This window comes from Aphidius gifuensis, linkage group LG5 (genome assembly GCF_014905175.1).
Source record: "Aphidius gifuensis isolate YNYX2018 linkage group LG5, ASM1490517v1, whole genome shotgun sequence".
In the NCBI taxonomy this organism is placed as follows: domain Eukaryota; kingdom Metazoa; phylum Arthropoda; class Insecta; order Hymenoptera; family Braconidae; genus Aphidius; species Aphidius gifuensis.
This window is the reverse complement of record NC_057792.1, coordinates 6,803,870-6,822,552: the sequence shown is the minus strand read 5'-3', so window position 1 is coordinate 6,822,552 and position 18,683 is coordinate 6,803,870. Positions and strand designations below refer to the sequence as shown.

Here is an 18,683-nt window from a genome sequence, read left to right as displayed (position 1 = left end):
AAACCACATGTTATTAATTTATCCACCTAATTATTGATAACGAAATATAATCGTTCAATGATTCCGGCTAAAAAAAAAAAAAACCACATGTGGCAATTTTAATAATGTTCACTGATAAGCATTTAAATTTTATAGATAACAACTATCTACTTAATCATGTGTGTGTCATTTACTTTGAAAACGAAAGTATAAATAAGCTTGTAATTCTTATTTTTTAAAATTTATTTTGAATAAAGGTTCACTGTTCATTCGAGCTCATAAAATAAGTCAATTTATTATCATAATATTTATCAGCTAACGTTGCTCTGAATATTTTTTTGATAATAGGCATCACATGTAAGTAAATTATACTAAATATAAACAAAATTAATGAATATATAAATATTTTACTTTTTTTTGTAATATCAACATGACCGCATGTTAACTAAATACAAATTGAATGTATTAAAAATCTTATTATTGATTACTTAAACTAAGGACAATATCGAAGATTAACGTTCGAAAATATATTTAAAAAAAAAAATTATTATTATTTTCAGATATCAGGATGTTGATGTTAGGTATAATTGTGCCTCTGTTGATGATTGTGACGAAAATTGAGGCCATAGGAGAATCATTGAATAGCAATGATGCATATAAAGTTGATTTTCGATATCATAATTATACGGAAATGTATGACTTTCTTCTTGGAACATCATCACGTTATCCAAATTTAACATCTCTTCATTCAATTGGAAAAACTGCTCAGAGTATAATTACTAATCTATATAAAAATAAAAAAAATTATTTAATTATATATAAAATTTTATAAATAATTTATTTATTTTTTTCTTTAAATTAAAGATCGCGATTTGTGGGTGATGGTCGTTTCATCGTCACCTCATAAACACATGATTGGAAAGCCTAATGTTAAATATGTTGCAAACATTCATGGCAATGAAGTTGTTGGACGTGAACTCATGCTTCATTTAATTCACGTAAGTTATTTTTAAAACGATAGCTTTTATTTTTTTATTTCCTTGGAATATCAATGTAGTTTTTATCAAGTAATTACAAAAAATAACAAGTAATTACTTGATAAAAATTATCGATATTTCAAGCAAATAAAAAAATATCGTTTTATTTATGAGTCAATTTTTTTATTGGATCCAAAGTTTGATTTATGAACAAGATTTTTCCAATAATTTTTTTATGCTTTCATTCTTTCATTATTTTTTTCCAATTTTGTTAGAAAAATAGTAATAAAATAGTAATGAAAATAGTAATAAAATCAAAATTGTTTTTTTTTTATTTTACATGACAGTTACTAGTAACTCGATATGGCGAAGACAATTACATTACTTGGCTATTAGATAATACAAGAATTCATATTTTACCATCAATGAATCCTGACGGTTTTGAAATTTCAAAAGAGGGAGATTGTGAAGGTACTACAGGAAGGTAAATGTTAAAAAAAAAATTTATTCATAATTTCAATTTTAAAATTATTATTTTGTTATTAAATTCTTATAAACTTATATAAATTAACAATATTTATCTATATGAAATATTATACACTTTTTGGTTTTGATGCAGGGCTAATTCTCGTGGTTATGATCTCAATAGAAATTTTCCGGATCACTTTGAAAGAGTAGACAGTGAAGTTCAACTAGAAACTAAAGCAATTAAAGAATGGATATCAAAAACTCAATTTGTTTTATCAGGCTGTTTTCATGGCGGTGCACTAGTTGCAAATTATCCGTTTGATAATATTTCAAATAGGAGTAAGTTATAAATAATTCATCTTGAAACAAAAACAATAATATTATATAATTATTCTCTTTTAAATTTTAATATTTAATTACATCAATTTAAAAATAATTGCAAAGAAATTTAGAAAATTACTTAAAATTTCATTTCATGGAGTTTATTTTTTTTAAAAAAAAAGTATATATTTAATTTATTATAATTTAAAATTATTAATTTAGGATCTAGCAGTTCCAAACGACAAGAACCGAATATATCACCTGACAATGATGTATTCAAACATTTATCAATGGTTTATTCAACAAGTCATACAAAAATGCATCGTGGTGAATCATGTTCAAGAAGACAGCCTGGTTTTAAAAATGGTATAACAAATGGTGCTGAATGGTATCCATTAACTGGTGGTATGCAAGATTTTAATTATATTTGGAATGGCTGTATGGAAGTAACATTTGAAATATCATGTTGTGATCCAATCGCGTCGCTGCTATTGTTATTAAAATTGAAAAAATTAAAAACCTGAAATACCTTTATTTATATTGTTGATTAATTCATTATTATTTGAAAATATTTTTAGGCACTTATTACTTATTTGGCTGAAGCACACAGAGGTGTTCAAGGATTTGTCATTGATGAATTTGGAAATCCAATTGAGAGAGCTTCAGTCATTGTCAAGGGTCGTGATATAAAATTTTCAACAACAAAGTATGGTGAATTTTGGAGAATTCTTTTGCCTGGTAACTACACACTTCAGGTAAGTTTTTTTTCATCAAATATAATTTGTATTTTAAATTTTTTTCTTCATCACAACTAAATAATGTATTTAACAAAAATTAGTCTATATAATTTATTTACAGTACATTTGAATTATAATTTATAGGTTTCTGCAGAAGGATACAGTCCAAGTGAAATTGATTTTACAGTTATTAAACAACATCCAACACGTTTAAATATTACACTACACAGAACTAACATAAGATTTTGAAAATAAGTGATGTGATAGTGGAATTTGACCAAGACTTATCGTTTAGCTGATACATTTTATAATGGTATTCTTTCTGAACCATTAATTATTTATCTCGCACCAATGTTGTGAATGAAGCATCTTGGATCAACAAAAGACTACAAAATTAATAATATTTTTGTTGTTTAAATAATAAAGAGAAATTTAACAAACTAAAATATGTGCATTTAGTCACGGTAAATTATTGAATTCATATAATTTTCATAAAAATATTTTTATTGTAATATGCATTGCAAGTGTATTGAGTAATAAATTAAAATTATGTTTCATCAGTTTATAATTTAAGTTATTGAAAATATTACGATTGTTGTATAGTAATTATTTGTAAATAATTTTTTATTGTTTCTTCAAGTATTAATAATTTTATAAGTATTTTACAAAAAAATCTAAGGATACGTGAGTTTGTGTGATATTAACATTAATATTTTTAGCTTTTTATTATTAATAAAACTATTTTTAAATTATATATATATATACATATTTATTTATATTTTATTATCATAATTTTAATAACGTGCGTCAATGCCTCGGGCTAAAAATTTTCAAATATATGTCCACGTAATTATTATTGACGTCAAACTATGATATTTTGATAATCTTGACTAAAAAGAAAAAAAAAACAAAAAAAAAACCAAGTGAGGTAATTCTATTTTTTACTGATAAGCATTTAAACTTTTTAGATAACGACTATCCACTAAATCATGTGTGCGTCATTTACCCTGAAAACAGAGGTATAAAAAGGCTTGTTCTTATTTTTTTTAACTAATTCTGCTTTGAATAAACTACCTACCCTGGTCACGGTTTATTCAAGCTGATTCACGGAGAGAAATCCGCACCAAATATTACTGTAGTGGTATCGTAAAAATCATAGCTGACGTCATTAAAGCGACTAATTCCCACTTATTATAATGATTATTATTATATTTCATCTAAATTTTTTACTGTAGTCTACCGGAATTTTTGGAAGTCTCGAGTTAATGGTATACTTTATGCCGTATTAATACTGTAGTGAACCACAGGTTTTCCGCCAGATAACACGAATATTATTGAAAATCAAGTATGTTCCTAACCTCTTCTAAAAAGTTTATTGTTTTATTTTATTCATGAATTTAAATTAAAATACGGTGAAACACATGAAAATTATAAAATGTGGTATATTTTTTAAAATTAACAAACACATACATTTTTATTCTGATGTTTAAATAATAAGAGTTTTATTTTAATATTTTTTTGTGACGTTTTTGTTTTGTTTTGATTAAAATTACTGTAGTGTAGTAGGAAATTCTAGTCGATCCTGGTGGCCTCCCCACGCAACTTCTCAATTTCCAGTAGACTACAGTAAAATTTGTTTGATACTCTACAGCATTATTTGCTGCGGATTTCTCTCCGTGTTGGAGCTCATAAAATATAAGTCAATTTGTTATATTATATCATCTAACGTTACTCTGAATATTTTTTTTTGAAAACGAATTACATGTAAGTAAATTATACTAAATATAAACATAACTATAATAAATATATATATTTTACTTTTTTTTGTAATATCAACATGACCGCATGTTAACTATAAATACAAATTCAATGAATTAAAAATCTTATATTATTGATTACTCAAACCGGATATGAATAATCTGAAAATCAAAAAAATTAAAAAAACCATATTATTTTTAGATATCAGGATGTTGATTTAAAAAGGCCAAATCGTTCCACTAATTAATCGCTAATGCGTCCCACGCTACCTGGCTGAATGGCAATGATGCATATAAAGTTGATTTTCGATATCATAATTATACGGAAATGCATGACTTTCTTCTTGAAACATCATCACGTTATCCAAATTTAACATCTCTTTATTCAATTGGAAAAACTGCTCAGAGTAATTACTAATCTATATATAAAAAAAAAAAACTTGAAAAACTTTTTGTTTTTGAAATAGAAACTTAGACCGCATGTTAACTAAATACAAATTCAATGAATAAAAATCTTATATTATTGATTTTCCGGCAAACGCCTTGACCAATAGACCAAAAATTTTATTTTTCTAAGATATCATCAAGTTAATGTGACGTTAATTTCTATGTGTCAATTATTTTTGAAAATTCAGAAACTTAGAAAATAACGAAGCAATGATGCCGGGAATTGAACCCGATATTTTGCTTTACGGAAATGCCTTGACCACTAGACCACAGGGCTTCTTATTTTTTCTAAGTTTCATCAAGTTAACTCCGACGTCCTTCTATGCGTCAATTCATTTTTTGAAAAAAAAAAAAAAAGTTATTTAATTATATGTATAAAATTTTATAAAAAATTTATTTGTTTTTTTCTTTAAATTAAAGATCGTGATCTGTGGGTAATGGTCGTTTCATCATCACCTCATAAACACATGATTGGAAAGCCTAATGTTAAATATGTTGCTAATATTCATGGCAATGAAGTTGTCGGACGTGAACTCATGCTTCATTTAATTCACGTAAGTTAATTTTTAAAACGATATTTTCTTGAAAAATCAATAATTTTTATCAAGCAGAATTATTATTTTTTTGAATTTTGTTTATACATATATTTTTCTATGATATAGACTAATTGTTTTTTGATAATTATTTAATTTTTTTTTTTTTTTGTTTTTTATATTTGACAGTTACTGGTCACTCAATATGGCACTGATGATCACATCACTTGGCTATTAGATAATACAAGAATTCATATTTTACCATCAATGAATCCTGACGGTTTTGCAAAGGCAAAAGAGGGATATTGTGAAGGTACTACAGGAAGGTAAGGGTTTAAAAAAAAAAATAAAACAAGTTTTTTTTTTTATAATTTTCAGTGAAAAATTAATATTTCATTTTAAATATTTTTTTTTTTATTTTTCTAGTATTCTTATGTTATTTTTTTTTTTGTTTTGATGCAGGGGTAATTCTCGGGGTTTTGATCTCAATAGAAATTTTCCGGATCACTTTGAAAAAGTATATAGTGAAGTTCAACTAGAAACTGAAGCAATTAAACAATGGATATCAAAAATTCAGTTTGTTTTATCAGGCTGTTTCCATGGCGGTGCTCTAGTTGCAAGTTATCCATATGATAATATACCCAATAGAAGTAAGTTATAAATAATACATCTTGATTCTTGATATAAAAACAATAATATATATATTAATAAAAAAATCAAATCACCATAAAACCAACATTCTCTTTCAAATTTATATATTTGTTAATGTTGTAAAATTATTTTTTTTTTAAATATTAATCAACAATGTTAAATCTTTAATTAAAAAAAAAAAAAAATGTATCATTAATTGCTTTGAAATTAATTTCAAAGGAATTTGGTTAATCACTTAAAATTTAATTTAATTTCACGCAGTTTATTTATTTTTTAAGTTAAGTACATTTAATCTATTATAATTGAAAAATTTTATTTCAGGATCTAGCAGTTCCAAACGTCAAAGAGCAAGTTTATCACCTGATAATGATGTATTTAAACATTTATCAATGGTTTATTCAACAAATCATAAAACAATGCACCTTGGTATAGGATGTTCATATGGAAGCAGATCGTTTAGTTTTAAAAATGGTATAACAAATGCTGCTGAATGGTATCCATTACCTGGTGGTATGCAAGACTTTAATTATATTCAGCATGGTTGTATGGAAGTAACATTTGAAATATCATGTTGTAAATATCCACCAGCAAATCAGCTGAAAAAATTCTGGGAGGAAAATCGTATCGTAAGCTGTTCACTATTATTATTAAAATTAAAAAAAGGAAAAACCTGAAATACTTTTATTTATATTGTTGATTAATTCATTATTATTTGAAAATATTTTTAGGCACTTGTTAGTTATTTGGCTGAAGCACACAAAGGTGTTCAAGGGTTTGTCATTGATGAATTTGGAAAACCAATTGACAGAGCTTCAGTCATTGTGAAAGGTCGTGATATAAAATTTTCAACAACAAAGTATGGTGAATTTTGGAGAATTCTTTTGCCTGGTAACTACACACTTCAGGTAAGTTTTTTTCCATCAAATATAATTTGTATTTAAATTTTTTTTCTTCATCACAACTAAATAAAGTATTTAACAAAAATTAGTCTATATAATTTATTTACAGTACATTTGAATTATAATTTATAAAATGAAAATTTTATTTTCATTTTTTCTAGGTTTCTGCAGAAGGATACAGTCCAAGTGAAATTGATTTTACAGTTTTTGAACAGCATCCAACACGTTTGAATGTTACACTACACAGAACAAAGGTAAAATTTATAAATAACTATTCAGAATGTTTATTATTATATTGTATCTATAAAAATTTAATTCTGATAATAATAATTTGTATTAGGCTGAACAAGAAAAAAAAGGTTTATGTGGTTATAATTTATCCGCCAAAAGTTTTATGAGACGAGCAAATTCCAGTGAGTTTCCATGGATAGTTGGTGTTTATCGAAAATCGGGTACATATGTTTGTGCTGGTGCATTGCTAAGTAATGGAACTGTTTTGACTGTTGCTCATCGATTACAAGGGTAAAAAATATATTTTTTTTTAGAAAATAAATTATAAAATAATTATATTAATAATATTTATTTTTAAATTAATTTTTTTTATATTTTCTTTTAGTTTACAAGCCCACCATTTGATTATCCGTATTGATCAATCGAATCAACGTGTTCAAGAAATAATAATAAATGAAAATTTCAATACATCCAAATCCGAACACAATTTTGCACTTCTTCGATTTACTGAACTAGCTGAATTTGCAGTTGAAAAGCTAATTTCTTTACCCAAACAGAATATTAATACTAGCAATTGTATCATGGTTGATTGGGAAGCTAGAGGCCGTAAGATATATTTTCAATTATATCTAAATGACTATGTTAAATAAATAAAAAAATTGTTTTTTTTTTTAATTTTGTTAAAATTTTTTCAGGCGAAAATAAAATAAATCGAATAGAGGTTGAAATCATCAAACATGATAATTGTTCTGAATTACCTTTTAATAAGAATAAAAAACTTTGTCAGGTAAAAAAATTTAACTAAGTATATTTACAAACAAAAAATAAAAATATTAATATGTTAAATTAATTCACTAAAATAATAATTTATCTTTCAAAATTTCAGACTGAGCCAGGAAATCCAATTGTCTGTGAAATAGCTGATGTTAGTGGAAGTTTGACCAAGAATTATCGTTTAGTTGGTTTGACTGCTACATTTTGTAATGGCAGTCTTCCTCAACAACCAGTTTATATTACCAATGTTGTAGATGAAGCATCTTGGATCAATAAAAAACTCTAAAAAAAGTTTCGTCAAGTATTGTCTTTCCAAATTAGCAGATAGCTATAACAGTTGATCATATTAAAAATTAATTTAAAAAGAAACAATCACTATGAAAACAATATTTTTATTTGATAATCTATTATAGAAACAAATTAAATTATAAATTATAATATATTTATTCGACTGCAAACTTTTGATATAATAATTTCTGAAAAATAATATTAAAAAATATACAACTGACTGCATAAAAATAACTTAAATCATAACTTTAATTAAAAATTAATCATGTATATTTGTTGTTTAAATAATAAAAATAAATATATCAAACTAAAATTTTTGTATTTTATTTACGTAAATTTATATTACTTTCAATATATTTCATGACAGTGTATTAAAACATAAATTAAAATGCTATTTTTATAATTGGAATTATTGAAAATATTACTATCGTTGAATAGTAATAATTATTTGTAAATTTTAACATCTTAATTTGAATAATTTAAACTATAGTCAAATAATGTTCCATTAGTTTTATAAAGTAAATAAATAATTATTTCTTTCAAATATATAATTACTAATTAAACAGTAAAAAAATTTTCAAGTATAATTTATTTTTAAATCAATGCAAACATTAAATAAAAAATTAATGATAATTTTGAAATGTTTAAATTATAACTGACAACGAAAAAAAACGAATACAAATTTTTTAATTTTTAGAGAACTTGATAAATTTATTTTTCAATTTAAAAATTATTGTTTTAACAATTTTAATATATATACTTTTTATTTTATACATTTGTCAATATAATGACTAATTAATTTTGATAATGGTTTTGCATGCTACATCCTTTACTACGTGATAGGAGGCTTGTAATGAGAAAAATAACATAATTATAGATAACCCCTTAAATTTACTGGATAAATTTTCAAAGAAATATATCCACCAGATGAACCATTAGCTTGTCCTTTGTGGAATAATTCTATTCCATTAAGTGGCACACTTGGATTAGTAGTAACTTCTAAAAGATCAATAAATGGAATAAATGTTTGTGATGCATCCTTAATCAAATCAGTTGTTCCAATCGTTATAAACTGATGATCTTCAGAGTCTTTCATATTTATTTTAAATTTCAATGGATTATCAGGATTAGAAAGAGCCACTGGAGTTCTAAAATATAAAAATTAATTAATTATAATTTTAAAACATAAATTGTTAAATTTTTTATAAAAGTAATTTAAATTTATTACAATGGATCTGGAAAAGATTCATACAAATATTTTCTATCATTCCTATAACTTCCATTCTGATAATTATAATTAACATATTCTGCATCAAGTCTGAAACACCGATTTTCTGGTGTTTGATTTTTATGAAAAAAATCAAAGCCAAATCTTACACCTAAAATTACAAATGCATTATTAAATGTCTGTTTACGACAAGTCTGATTTTAATTACCAGTCAATAAATGTGTATCGTTGAGAATTAATTTTTGAAAACATATATTATCAGCATAGCCTCCTCCAACTGAGACAAAATGTTCACCACGTATTAATGAATAATTTCTTATGCCAATTACTTCATCAGGAAAATTATTTTTATATTTAAATGTTGGCAGTGGTACCCATCTCTCAGTATTTTTATCAATTTTTCCATAAGGTAAAAGTTTTCCCTCTCGAAGTTGAATATGAATCATTCGATCTTTAGCAACAAGTCGTGCACCAGTTGCAACCCTATGAAAATAATAATACAACAAGTTATATTTAAAATTGTTGGAATAAATTTTATCACTGATTATACTTAACATGTTTTCACTCGTTGTTGACCATATCAAACTAAAAGCTCTTATTGTATTGCTTTTAGTGTGAATACGATTATCAACACAGCTACACATACAAACTTTACAAACATTTGACCAAGGATTGTACCAGCTCATTTTTTCTTTTACTATTTCTTCTCTTGTACTGCATGTTCGATTTGTGTCACCATAAGTTAACCCAGTGTTTTTATTTTTAAACCAATTATAAAGCTTGGTACTTGATTTATCTACTTGATGATCCTGTGTTAAATTTATTATCAATTTTTTTTAAATTAAAATTAAATATATTCAGCTGAATCGTAATTTTAATTGTATATATTTTATATTAACTTTATATTTTATTTATAACAAAGTTTGAGAAAATAATTTTTTTATTGTATAAATATTAATGTTAAAAATATAATTAATGAATTTTTAAAATCTTAATTTAATTCAATAAAAAATTTATATATTCTTAAACTTTATTAAAAGTGTTCTTATATATTTTTATTTCAATTCAATTTTTTTCTACGTTGAGCAATAAATCTTATTGTTATCGCAACAAAATGTATATTTATTTCGACATTCGAAAAATATAAAATGTTATATTTTTTTTTGTGTAAATTCATGTTTTTATCTACGCATGTATACTTACTCTTCGACAAACTTCATAGGCATCAGATAAGGTGTCTTTGCAATCAAAAATCCAACCAGGGCAAGTATTATCATAATCATGATTATCGACAGAACAATCACTATCTTGTAATTGACAAAGTCGTCTCGTATATGAAAAATCTTCACAATCTGCTGCACATTGCACATTATTCGCTGGTTCAAAATGTTTTTGATTTATTATCAAAGAGTATATGAGATTGTCAAATTTTTCATATGTTTTACCTTAAATAAAAACAATTTTTATAACAATATCATTAAATGATTACATAATGAGAATTAAATTTATAAATTTTTTAACCTTTTTCATGATTTTTTAATGGATCACATCGTCGAATAAAATTTGAAGTTCTCGTTATTTCGTTTTTAATTGACTCAGTGTAAATACCAATTCTATTTTTTGATTCAGACATGTCAGTCATCATTTCATCAATATAATCAAATTTATTATTAATAGATCTCCACATATATGAAAATGCTAATATTCCAAAACTTTGTACTTCCGCAAAAAGAATTGTATTATAAAATGAATATAATTTATGTTGTTGTGACATACCCTCCTCACATCGTGATTTATTTTTCAACTGTATTAAATAATTTTTATTATTAATTTATTAACATATATTATCAAAATTATATATTTTAAAATTTACCTGTAATAATGGATGATTGTATAGAAAATTTACTTCAGCTTGTCTTCGTAAAAATTTATTGTGTAATTTTGTAATAGTTGACCTTGGATAATCATCGTCATTTGATATCATATCTTTTGTTAATTCAAAAAGATTCATGCTATTTTGTTTTTTCAATAATTTCGACCAATCTTCAGTTTTTTCTCGTAAAAATTGTATTCTTTCAAAATAATTATTAATTCTTTTTTCGTAATCAATAATTAAATTTTGTGTTATTTGTAGATTAATTTCTGGATAATGATTTAATTCATAAAGAATTGATTCATAATTGTCAATTATTTTCCATATTGAATGAAAATATGTTGAATTTTTATTAGAAATTGTATTTATTGTAATATTTGCAATACTTTCAATTACAGCAACTGTTTCGTCAGCTATTGTTGCTGATGATAGAGTCACATTTTCCATCATTAATAATTTTATCAATAAGAAAAAAATATATTTATCACGCATTTTTTACAATTATTATTACAAAAAAAATGAATAATAAATTCTTTAAAAATTATACTTTACTAGAACAGATAAAAATGAATAATTAAACGACAAGTGTATATTTTCTAGCACGCTTGGTATTTATATATGAACCAAAAAAGTATATCTCTTTATTTTTATGGGTCTAATATTTATTTTTGTTGATACTTACTGATAAAATTTATTACCCAAATTATAAACGTGTAATAATAATAATAACCTGTTTTAATAAAGTTTAAATTTTTTTGTTATCCATAAAAACTTATCATCATTTAATGTTGTTTACTTAATTTTAACTAAATTTGTAATACGTTACTTATATTTTTATCTAAATCTAAATTATCACGTAGCAATTTAGTGAGACAAAAAAATTCCAGCTCAAGAGCAAATGAGTTAATCTTCACTTGGTTAATTGAGCCTTGAAATTGTTTGACAATATATTTTTCAAATTTTTTTTTATGAAATGTTTTTATCTTCAGTTGAGATGATGATTTTTGTTTATTCTAATATACAGAGTTAAAGCAAAAATATATTTATTTATTTTATACAAAATTTTTTTTTGGTAGTTAAAAAAAAAAACTGATAACACACTTTGGCCTATTATTTTTTGAGGCATATATATATTTTTTTTAAAGTTTAAAAACGTAACTGAAATATTTAAATGATGATTATTAACTCATAAATTTATTCGAGTAAACGAAAGTATACTCCTGGTTGTTCATAATCATTGATAATATTTTCTACAGGTAATTCATCCTTAACTACTAATTCATCATTAACCATTAATTTAATTTTCAACCAAGTTTGAAATAAAGCTTCAAACTTAACATCACCAGACCATCGTCCTTGACTTTTAGATTTTTCAAATTGTTTAATAATTTTTTTGTCCATTGTGCTTTCCAAAACATCCAAAGTAATTTGAATTTCTTCTTGATCAAATGAAGTTGAAGTTGATCTAATTGCAGGTCTTGTTGGCTTTTGGCTATTTGAAGTTTTAAAACATTTTACATAATCAATAGTATCAGCATTAAATGGATAAAGTCCAAATGATCTAAATCCATCCTGAAGAATTATTTTCATGTCCAATTGTAATAATGTTTTTTCTAATAATTTACAAAAATGTTCACGTTTAAGTTTGTTAGCATTATTTTCCATTCTCCATTGAAAAACAACCTGCTGCCAACATGTTTTTAATGAAGGAAATACTGCAACATTTATCGGTCGAAGTAAATGACTTACATTTTGATAAAGAGCAACAAGTTCAATTCTTTTTTCACGACATAATTGGCTTAATGAATAGGTCAGATTAGCTGATTGACCATCAACAAATAATATAACTGGAAACTCAATGTTATTGAGGACTAACCAAGGGTAAAATATTTTTTCAATATAATTATAAAATGTTTTGCTAGTTATCAAACCATCATCAGAGTTATCAACTCCCCAGCCGTTGGGTATTGAAGAAGATATAGCTTTGGGAAGTCTCTTGTAAGGAAACATAACAAGTGGAGGTAAAACTTGTCCACTAGCATTACCACATACTAACGTAATTAACTCATCATTTTCAGTGGCTGAATCATTTTGTGGATTCAATGAAAGAGCTATTTCATCACAATTATACTGTCGATCAGCACCAATATTATCAAGATTTTTTGACTTTAAATAATCATTAGTTTGTTTGAACCAATTTCGTATTTGTTCTTCTGTAACTGCAACACGACTGGATGTTAAATTTTGTGTGATACATTCACTCATTTCAGGATGTCGAGAAAGAAAAGCACTGTACCAGGCTCGTCCAGGTGTGTTATTTGTAAATTGTTGTGTTGGTTTGTCCAAAGTATCCAACATCATATGAACACTAGAAATAAGTTGAGCTTTGGTAACAAGACATCCATCTTTGGTCATATCCAAAATCCATTCAACGATGTCATTTTCAATCTCAATCCCCAAAAGACATACAGGTCCTCTTTTTGAAATTTGTGGTGGTAATCTACCTTTTGATTTATACAAAAGTGTTGTTTTTGGTATTTTAAATTGTTTTGCAACTGAATAGACAGATTGACCTTGTTTTATAGCCATCAAAGCTGCTTGTAATTGTTTTTCTGTATATTTTACTGTTTTAATTACACTTTTTGATTTTTTTGAACTCCTGAAAATTGAAAAATATTTTTGGTAAAATAGATATGATCGAGGTTATTCAATACATCGAGTTATTCGATGTTTTATTCATTCGATATTTTAATAAACAACAAATTTTAATAAACCTTGTAAGAAATTAATTAATTAGCTTTATACATACATGATTTTTGATGTTATTTATTTACACTTTGTTTACACTTGATCATCACAAAACTCCACCATTGAGCAACTGACAGCTGGAGCAACACGACTATTTTCGATTAATCATATGCTCGATTATTAAAACGATCTATCTATTGTTCGATTAATCGATATTTATGTAATTTATTTTCTGTAATTGAAAGAAATAAAATCAAATCAGACATTATGAAACAATTTTTAATTAATTAATTGAAAATTTATAATTATTTATAATATTATTAATAATATTATTTTATTTTATTAATTTTTCATTAAATTACATATTATTTATTGATTATTAAATTTTACAATAATTATTTTATACAATAATTACAATAATTTTTTTTTTTTCTATTTTGAGTTCATAAATCGAAAATAAAAAAAATTTTCTGTTTCTACTACATATAAATAATACATAGATGAGTCACACTACAAATAAACACGTACATTAGATAAAAAAAAAGAAGAAAAAACACGCCAACGTGGATACATAACAACAGAGAGGGCTTCTATAAAAAAAAAAAAATGTTCCAACCGAATTTTATTGTGCCCTGCCCAAACCGTCATCTGTCTCTGTTCAGAGCACTGTTTAGAAACCAGCTGTCACATTTTTTTTCCTACTATTCATTAGACCAACTAGCTAAACTGCGCAGTACTAAAAAAAAATCTTGGATAAACTTGGATAAACTATTCATTCGTATCAAGCAGTGTAACCTAAAATCCGGTAATATTAATATATTTTATAAAAAATATAATAATTATGGAAAAAGTTAAATTACTGTGGTCAAGAACAAACTCTGGTGATTATCCAATTCATGAATTGGATGATGGAAAATTAAAGGATTGTGTTTATCTACAACAATTAAAAATAACTGGTCAACAATTGCCAGTAACAAAATATCTTAACAAAGGTTTTAATGTTGGATCATCATTGTTAATTAATGGCTACATACATCCAGATGTTGATAAATTATCATTTAATTTATTGATCAATAATGATGATGAAGATGATGACGTGGCACTTCATTTCAATCCACGTTTTTATGAAAATGAAGTTGTCAGAAATACATATAAAAATGAGGATTGGGGTGAAGAAGAAAGATCAGGAGGTTTTCCATTATCAGCTGGTTCATATTTTTCATTGAAAATTAATTGTGAAAAAAAAGGCTTTGAATTTTTTATTAATGGAAAATTATTTGAAGTTTATGATCATCGTATTAAACCTAAAAAAATAACACATTTAGAATTGGAAGGTGCCATGGCATTGGATTTGATTTTATATAAAACCATTATTGATGAAGATGACATGAATAAGTAAGTTAAAAATAAAATTAAATTTATATATTTATTATTAATACAATATTTATTATTTTATTTAGATCAACATCATCATCATCGTCATCTGATTCAGAAAATGAAGATAATAATATACCAGCACCAATTGGTTTTCATGATGCACCACCACCACCAACAACAAATATCATGTCATCAATTTGGGGTGAAACAAATGATGGAAAATTTCTTATTTATGATCCTTATTGTGGTGATATAAATGAATTTTTTCATGGTATTTATTTACAACAATTTAAAGTTAAAAATGATGATGATACAATTAAACTTAAATTTGATAAAAAATTTAGTCCTGGTTCATCAATTATTATTAATGGATATTCTAAATCTGATGCTGAAAGATTTGAGCTTAATTTATTTACTAAAGAAAAAATTAATGGTGATAAAATGAAAAATATTGCATTACATTTTAATCCAAGATTTACTGAATATGAAATTGTCAGAAATACATATGATAATGATGATTGGGGTGAGGAAGAAAGATCTGGAGGTTTTCCATTAACTGTTGATAGAAATTATTCAATTAAAATTGATTGTGAAGATAAAGGTTTTCGTATATTTATTGATAGTAAAGAATTTACTTTTTATAATCATCGTTTATCACCAGATAATATTAATAAGATGGAAATTGAAGGTGAAACATTTATACATTCAGCATTTTATAAAACAGTTTGAATTGAAAATTCTATTTTCTTTTTTTTTCAAAAATTTTTCAATTTATTAATAACATTTGTCTTTATACACAAATATATTATTATAAATTTTTTTTCATAATATTATTATCAATAGATTTTAATCACTTTATGTTCGATATGAAAGTTATATGAATGAATCATATAATTAATACACAAAGCCACTTTTGATTATTAATTTTTTTTTGTCAATTATAAATTATAAATAAGAATTATGAAATATTAAAAATAGTTTAAATTCTATTGTTTATAAAATATATTATTGTATGATCAAAAAAGAAATTACTCAAACTTATTTTAAGCAAATAAAAAAATATTCAAGTATTAAAAAATAAAACATTGAAAAGAGAGTATTATTTTTTTAATTTTAAATAATTTAAATAATTAATAACTTGTATGTTGATTTTTAGCATTTATTGTTTAATTTATATGATAAATTTTCATATTTTTTTTTGTTTTTTTAAACAATTAAAAATAATATTCTACTGAAACTTAAAAGAAACAAAAATAATTGTATTTTGTTTTTTTTTTTTTAATTATTATCATTCATCATGAATCATCAATAATAAATTGACGCAATTGTTTAATCAATAATTAGTAACATGTTAATAATAATAAAAAAAAAAAATCATGAATTAATTTTTTTTTTTTTTGGTAGTATTTTATAAAATAAATTTACAATCAATGATTATGACTTTATACCTTGATATTAATAGAATAATAACAGTCAAGCTTTTCTTTCTCGAAAAAAAAAATTTTTTATATTTTTTTACAACTTGGAATAATTGCTATCTCATTTAAAATAATTACAAAATTATGTGGGAATTTTTGTTTATTAAAAATAAATAGTAAAATTTAATTAGAAAAAAAATTTATTAACGAGAACATTTCTATATACATGGCATAATCAATATACAAGAATGTCGTTTTTAAATAATTATTTTATTGTTATTCATTCCACACGAGTAAAAATATTGTAGTCTATACCTTCCTTACCGCAGCCAATTTTTGTTGGTATTCCAATGATTCTATTATCAGAAATCAATACATGATCACTATTACCCTAAAATAAACAAAAAGTAAATAAAAATTATTATACTCTTTTATCAAAATATTAAAGATCATCAAATTAAAAATCATCAAATTATTGATGAATTAATTAAAAATAATTATTATTATTACCTTACAAACGTCATATTCTGAGTTTTTCGTACAAAGATAATTGTTGGGACTTAAAGATAATTCTTTAAAAATTTTAGAACATGTCTCTCGTAAATTTGGTGTCTTTATTTTTTCTATTTTACTGGAGTTTTTTCCTTCTACTATCTTCCAACCAACGAAGAACCTTGGGGGTGTTTCTTTTTTAGTAACATTATCATTTTTACGATCAACTCCTAAACCAATGGTTCGTTGATTTGTAATATTATTACTCAACTATAAAAAAAAATATAAACATAAGTATTTTTAATAATATAACAATTAAAAAAAAAAATTAATTAATTAGAAAATTTTTACTTTTAAAAATGCCATATTATTATTTGGATCTATCTCTTTGCATGAAATATCTGATACTTTATACAAGATACCAGAACTTGTGTTATTTATCTTGTTGGTACCAGCTAGAACTTCAAGTGAGTCTAAGTTGCTTTCGGATCCACATTCAACACAATGACCTGGTACCATAACAAGGGAACCGTTTAAAATGGAACCTTGACAAATATGTTTGTTATCATGTCGTACTGATACCAAAAATGACGTATTATCATTGTTGCTCGCACTGTTATTTCCAGGCAGCAATTTATGTCCATTAATGGAATTTGCTTGATCTCCAGTACTCGTCTGTTCAGGTTTACTGAATATTATATAATTCCTTCGATTAATTTTGCCATGAGCAGCTGCTGCAAATTGCAAAAAAAAAAAAAAAGTTTAATCAAAAAATCATTTCTTTTTTCATTTATAATACAATCATATATATATAAAAAAAATTTATCAGATAAATTGGATAATATTGGTGTAAACTTACCGAAAATGCAGAAAACCAAAAAACAACCTATTACGATTTTCATTTTAATTATATTCAGTCAGTAATGATATTAAGACTATAAAAACAAAATATAAAAAATCCAGTTTATATAGTCAATTTCGATTGCTTGAATATATTTTATTTATTTTTGTGATGTAAGTTATTATACAAATATTTCATTATTTTTTTGTGAACATGTGTACTTGATTTATCATTTGGAGCAATATAAATTATTTTTTTTTTGATGAAAAGAACAGTTTATTTGATCAGTTATTCTATTGTATTTTGATAGAAAATATGTCAGTAAATTATATTGAGTAATTTGTTTTTTAATGATAAGAATTTCAATGTATTTAAGTCCAGATGGAGAAAAATAAATTTGTCAATAAAAAGTGTAAGTATTGATTAATTTTATTTTATTCAAAATTATAAATAAAAAATAGATTTAAAAATGTAAACTGCATAATAAAATATAAACACAATCATTTAATGACTGCTTTAAATAAATAAATATTGCATTTAACAATTTATTTATTTTTTTAAATTTACTTTTATCATACACCTTGGATAAATTTAAAATTAATTATAATTTAAAAATAAATTGATTAGTCATCGTATTATAATGA

General features: G+C 24.3%; 5 protein-coding genes and 1 pseudogene across 6 annotated transcripts; 3 read left to right on the top strand and 3 right to left on the bottom strand.

The window, feature by feature from the left end:
• Positions 1–226: 226 nt before the first annotated feature.
• Positions 227–2,930, top strand: LOC122857405 (annotated as a pseudogene).
• Positions 2,931–4,528: 1,598 nt separating this feature from the next.
• LOC122857406 (carboxypeptidase D-like) lies at positions 4,529–8,134 on the top strand. Its single transcript, XM_044159560.1, has 11 exons — positions 4,529–4,646; positions 5,107–5,240; positions 5,409–5,545; positions 5,682–5,869; positions 6,192–6,496; positions 6,599–6,775; positions 6,931–7,023; positions 7,110–7,291; positions 7,386–7,606; positions 7,696–7,787; positions 7,887–8,134. Exons 1-11 carry the CDS (start codon positions 4,568–4,570, stop codon positions 8,058–8,060), a joined length of 1,782 nt encoding a protein of 593 aa, XP_044015495.1. The 5' UTR covers positions 4,529–4,567; the 3' UTR covers positions 8,061–8,134.
• A 748-nt stretch (positions 8,135–8,882) lies between these two features.
• LOC122857397 lies at positions 8,883–11,675 on the bottom strand. The gene is made up of 7 exons (XM_044159540.1): positions 11,164–11,675; positions 10,812–11,094; positions 10,494–10,735; positions 9,846–10,099; positions 9,499–9,773; positions 9,291–9,441; positions 8,883–9,210 (listed from the first exon to the last, which is right to left on the bottom strand). Exons 1-7 carry the CDS (start codon positions 11,653–11,655, stop codon positions 8,934–8,936), a joined length of 1,974 nt encoding a protein of 657 aa, XP_044015475.1. The 5' UTR covers positions 11,656–11,675; the 3' UTR covers positions 8,883–8,933.
• A 289-nt stretch (positions 11,676–11,964) lies between these two features.
• Positions 11,965–14,561, bottom strand: LOC122857394. 2 transcript variants are annotated; one of them, XM_044159538.1, is made up of 4 exons: positions 14,440–14,527; positions 13,973–14,143; positions 12,913–13,822; positions 12,294–12,849 (listed from the first exon to the last, which is right to left on the bottom strand). In XM_044159538.1, coding segments are annotated over exons 2-4 (1,404 nt in total). In that variant the 5' UTR covers positions 13,975–14,143; positions 14,440–14,527; the 3' UTR covers positions 12,294–12,357. The 2 variants fall into 2 exon arrangements, with proteins under 2 accessions (XP_044015472.1, XP_044015473.1); XM_044159537.1 differs by having other exon boundaries at positions 11,965–13,822; positions 14,440–14,561.
• On the top strand, positions 14,561–16,905 carry LOC122857396 (32 kDa beta-galactoside-binding lectin-like). The gene is made up of 2 exons (XM_044159539.1): positions 14,561–15,306; positions 15,372–16,905. Exons 1-2 carry the CDS (start codon positions 14,753–14,755, stop codon positions 16,015–16,017), a joined length of 1,200 nt encoding a protein of 399 aa, XP_044015474.1. The 5' UTR covers positions 14,561–14,752; the 3' UTR covers positions 16,018–16,905.
• An 81-nt stretch (positions 16,906–16,986) lies between these two features.
• On the bottom strand, positions 16,987–17,914 carry LOC122856307. Its single transcript, XM_044158001.1, has 3 exons — positions 17,550–17,914; positions 17,217–17,468; positions 16,987–17,097 (listed from the first exon to the last, which is right to left on the bottom strand). The coding sequence occupies exons 1-3, from the start codon at positions 17,715–17,717 to the stop codon at positions 16,987–16,989; spliced, it is 531 nt and encodes a 176-aa protein (XP_044013936.1). The 5' UTR covers positions 17,718–17,914.
• Positions 17,915–18,683: the final 769 nt, after the last annotated feature.

Coding starts and splice junctions, on each gene's coding strand:
- LOC122857406 (XM_044159560.1), top strand. CDS start 4,568: ATGCATGACTTTCTTCTTGAAACATCATCACGTTATCCAAATTTAACA. Junction 5,870..6,191: donor TGATAATATACCCAATAGAA/GTAAGTTATAAA, acceptor ATTTTATTTCAG/GATCTAGCAGTTCCAAACGT. Junction 6,776..6,930: donor CTGGTAACTACACACTTCAG/GTAAGTTTTTTT, acceptor CATTTTTTCTAG/GTTTCTGCAGAAGGATACAG.
- LOC122857397 (XM_044159540.1), bottom strand. CDS start 11,655: ATGCGTGATAAATATATTTTTTTCTTATTGATAAAATTATTAATGATG. Junction 10,100..10,493: donor CCTATGAAGTTTGTCGAAGA/GTAAGTATACAT, acceptor AATTTAACACAG/GATCATCAAGTAGATAAATC. Junction 9,442..9,498: donor CGATACACATTTATTGACTG/GTAATTAAAATC, acceptor TTGTAATTTTAG/GTGTAAGATTTGGCTTTGAT.
- LOC122857396 (XM_044159539.1), top strand. CDS start 14,753: ATGGAAAAAGTTAAATTACTGTGGTCAAGAACAAACTCTGGTGATTAT. Junction 15,307..15,371: donor GATGAAGATGACATGAATAA/GTAAGTTAAAAA, acceptor TATTTTATTTAG/ATCAACATCATCATCATCGT.
- LOC122856307 (XM_044158001.1), bottom strand. CDS start 17,717: ATGGTACCAGGTCATTGTGTTGAATGTGGATCCGAAAGCAACTTAGAC. Junction 17,469..17,549: donor ATAATATGGCATTTTTAAAA/GTAAAAATTTTC, acceptor TTTTTTTTATAG/TTGAGTAATAATATTACAAA. Junction 17,098..17,216: donor CAGAATATGACGTTTGTAAG/GTAATAATAATA, acceptor TGTTTATTTTAG/GGTAATAGTGATCATGTATT.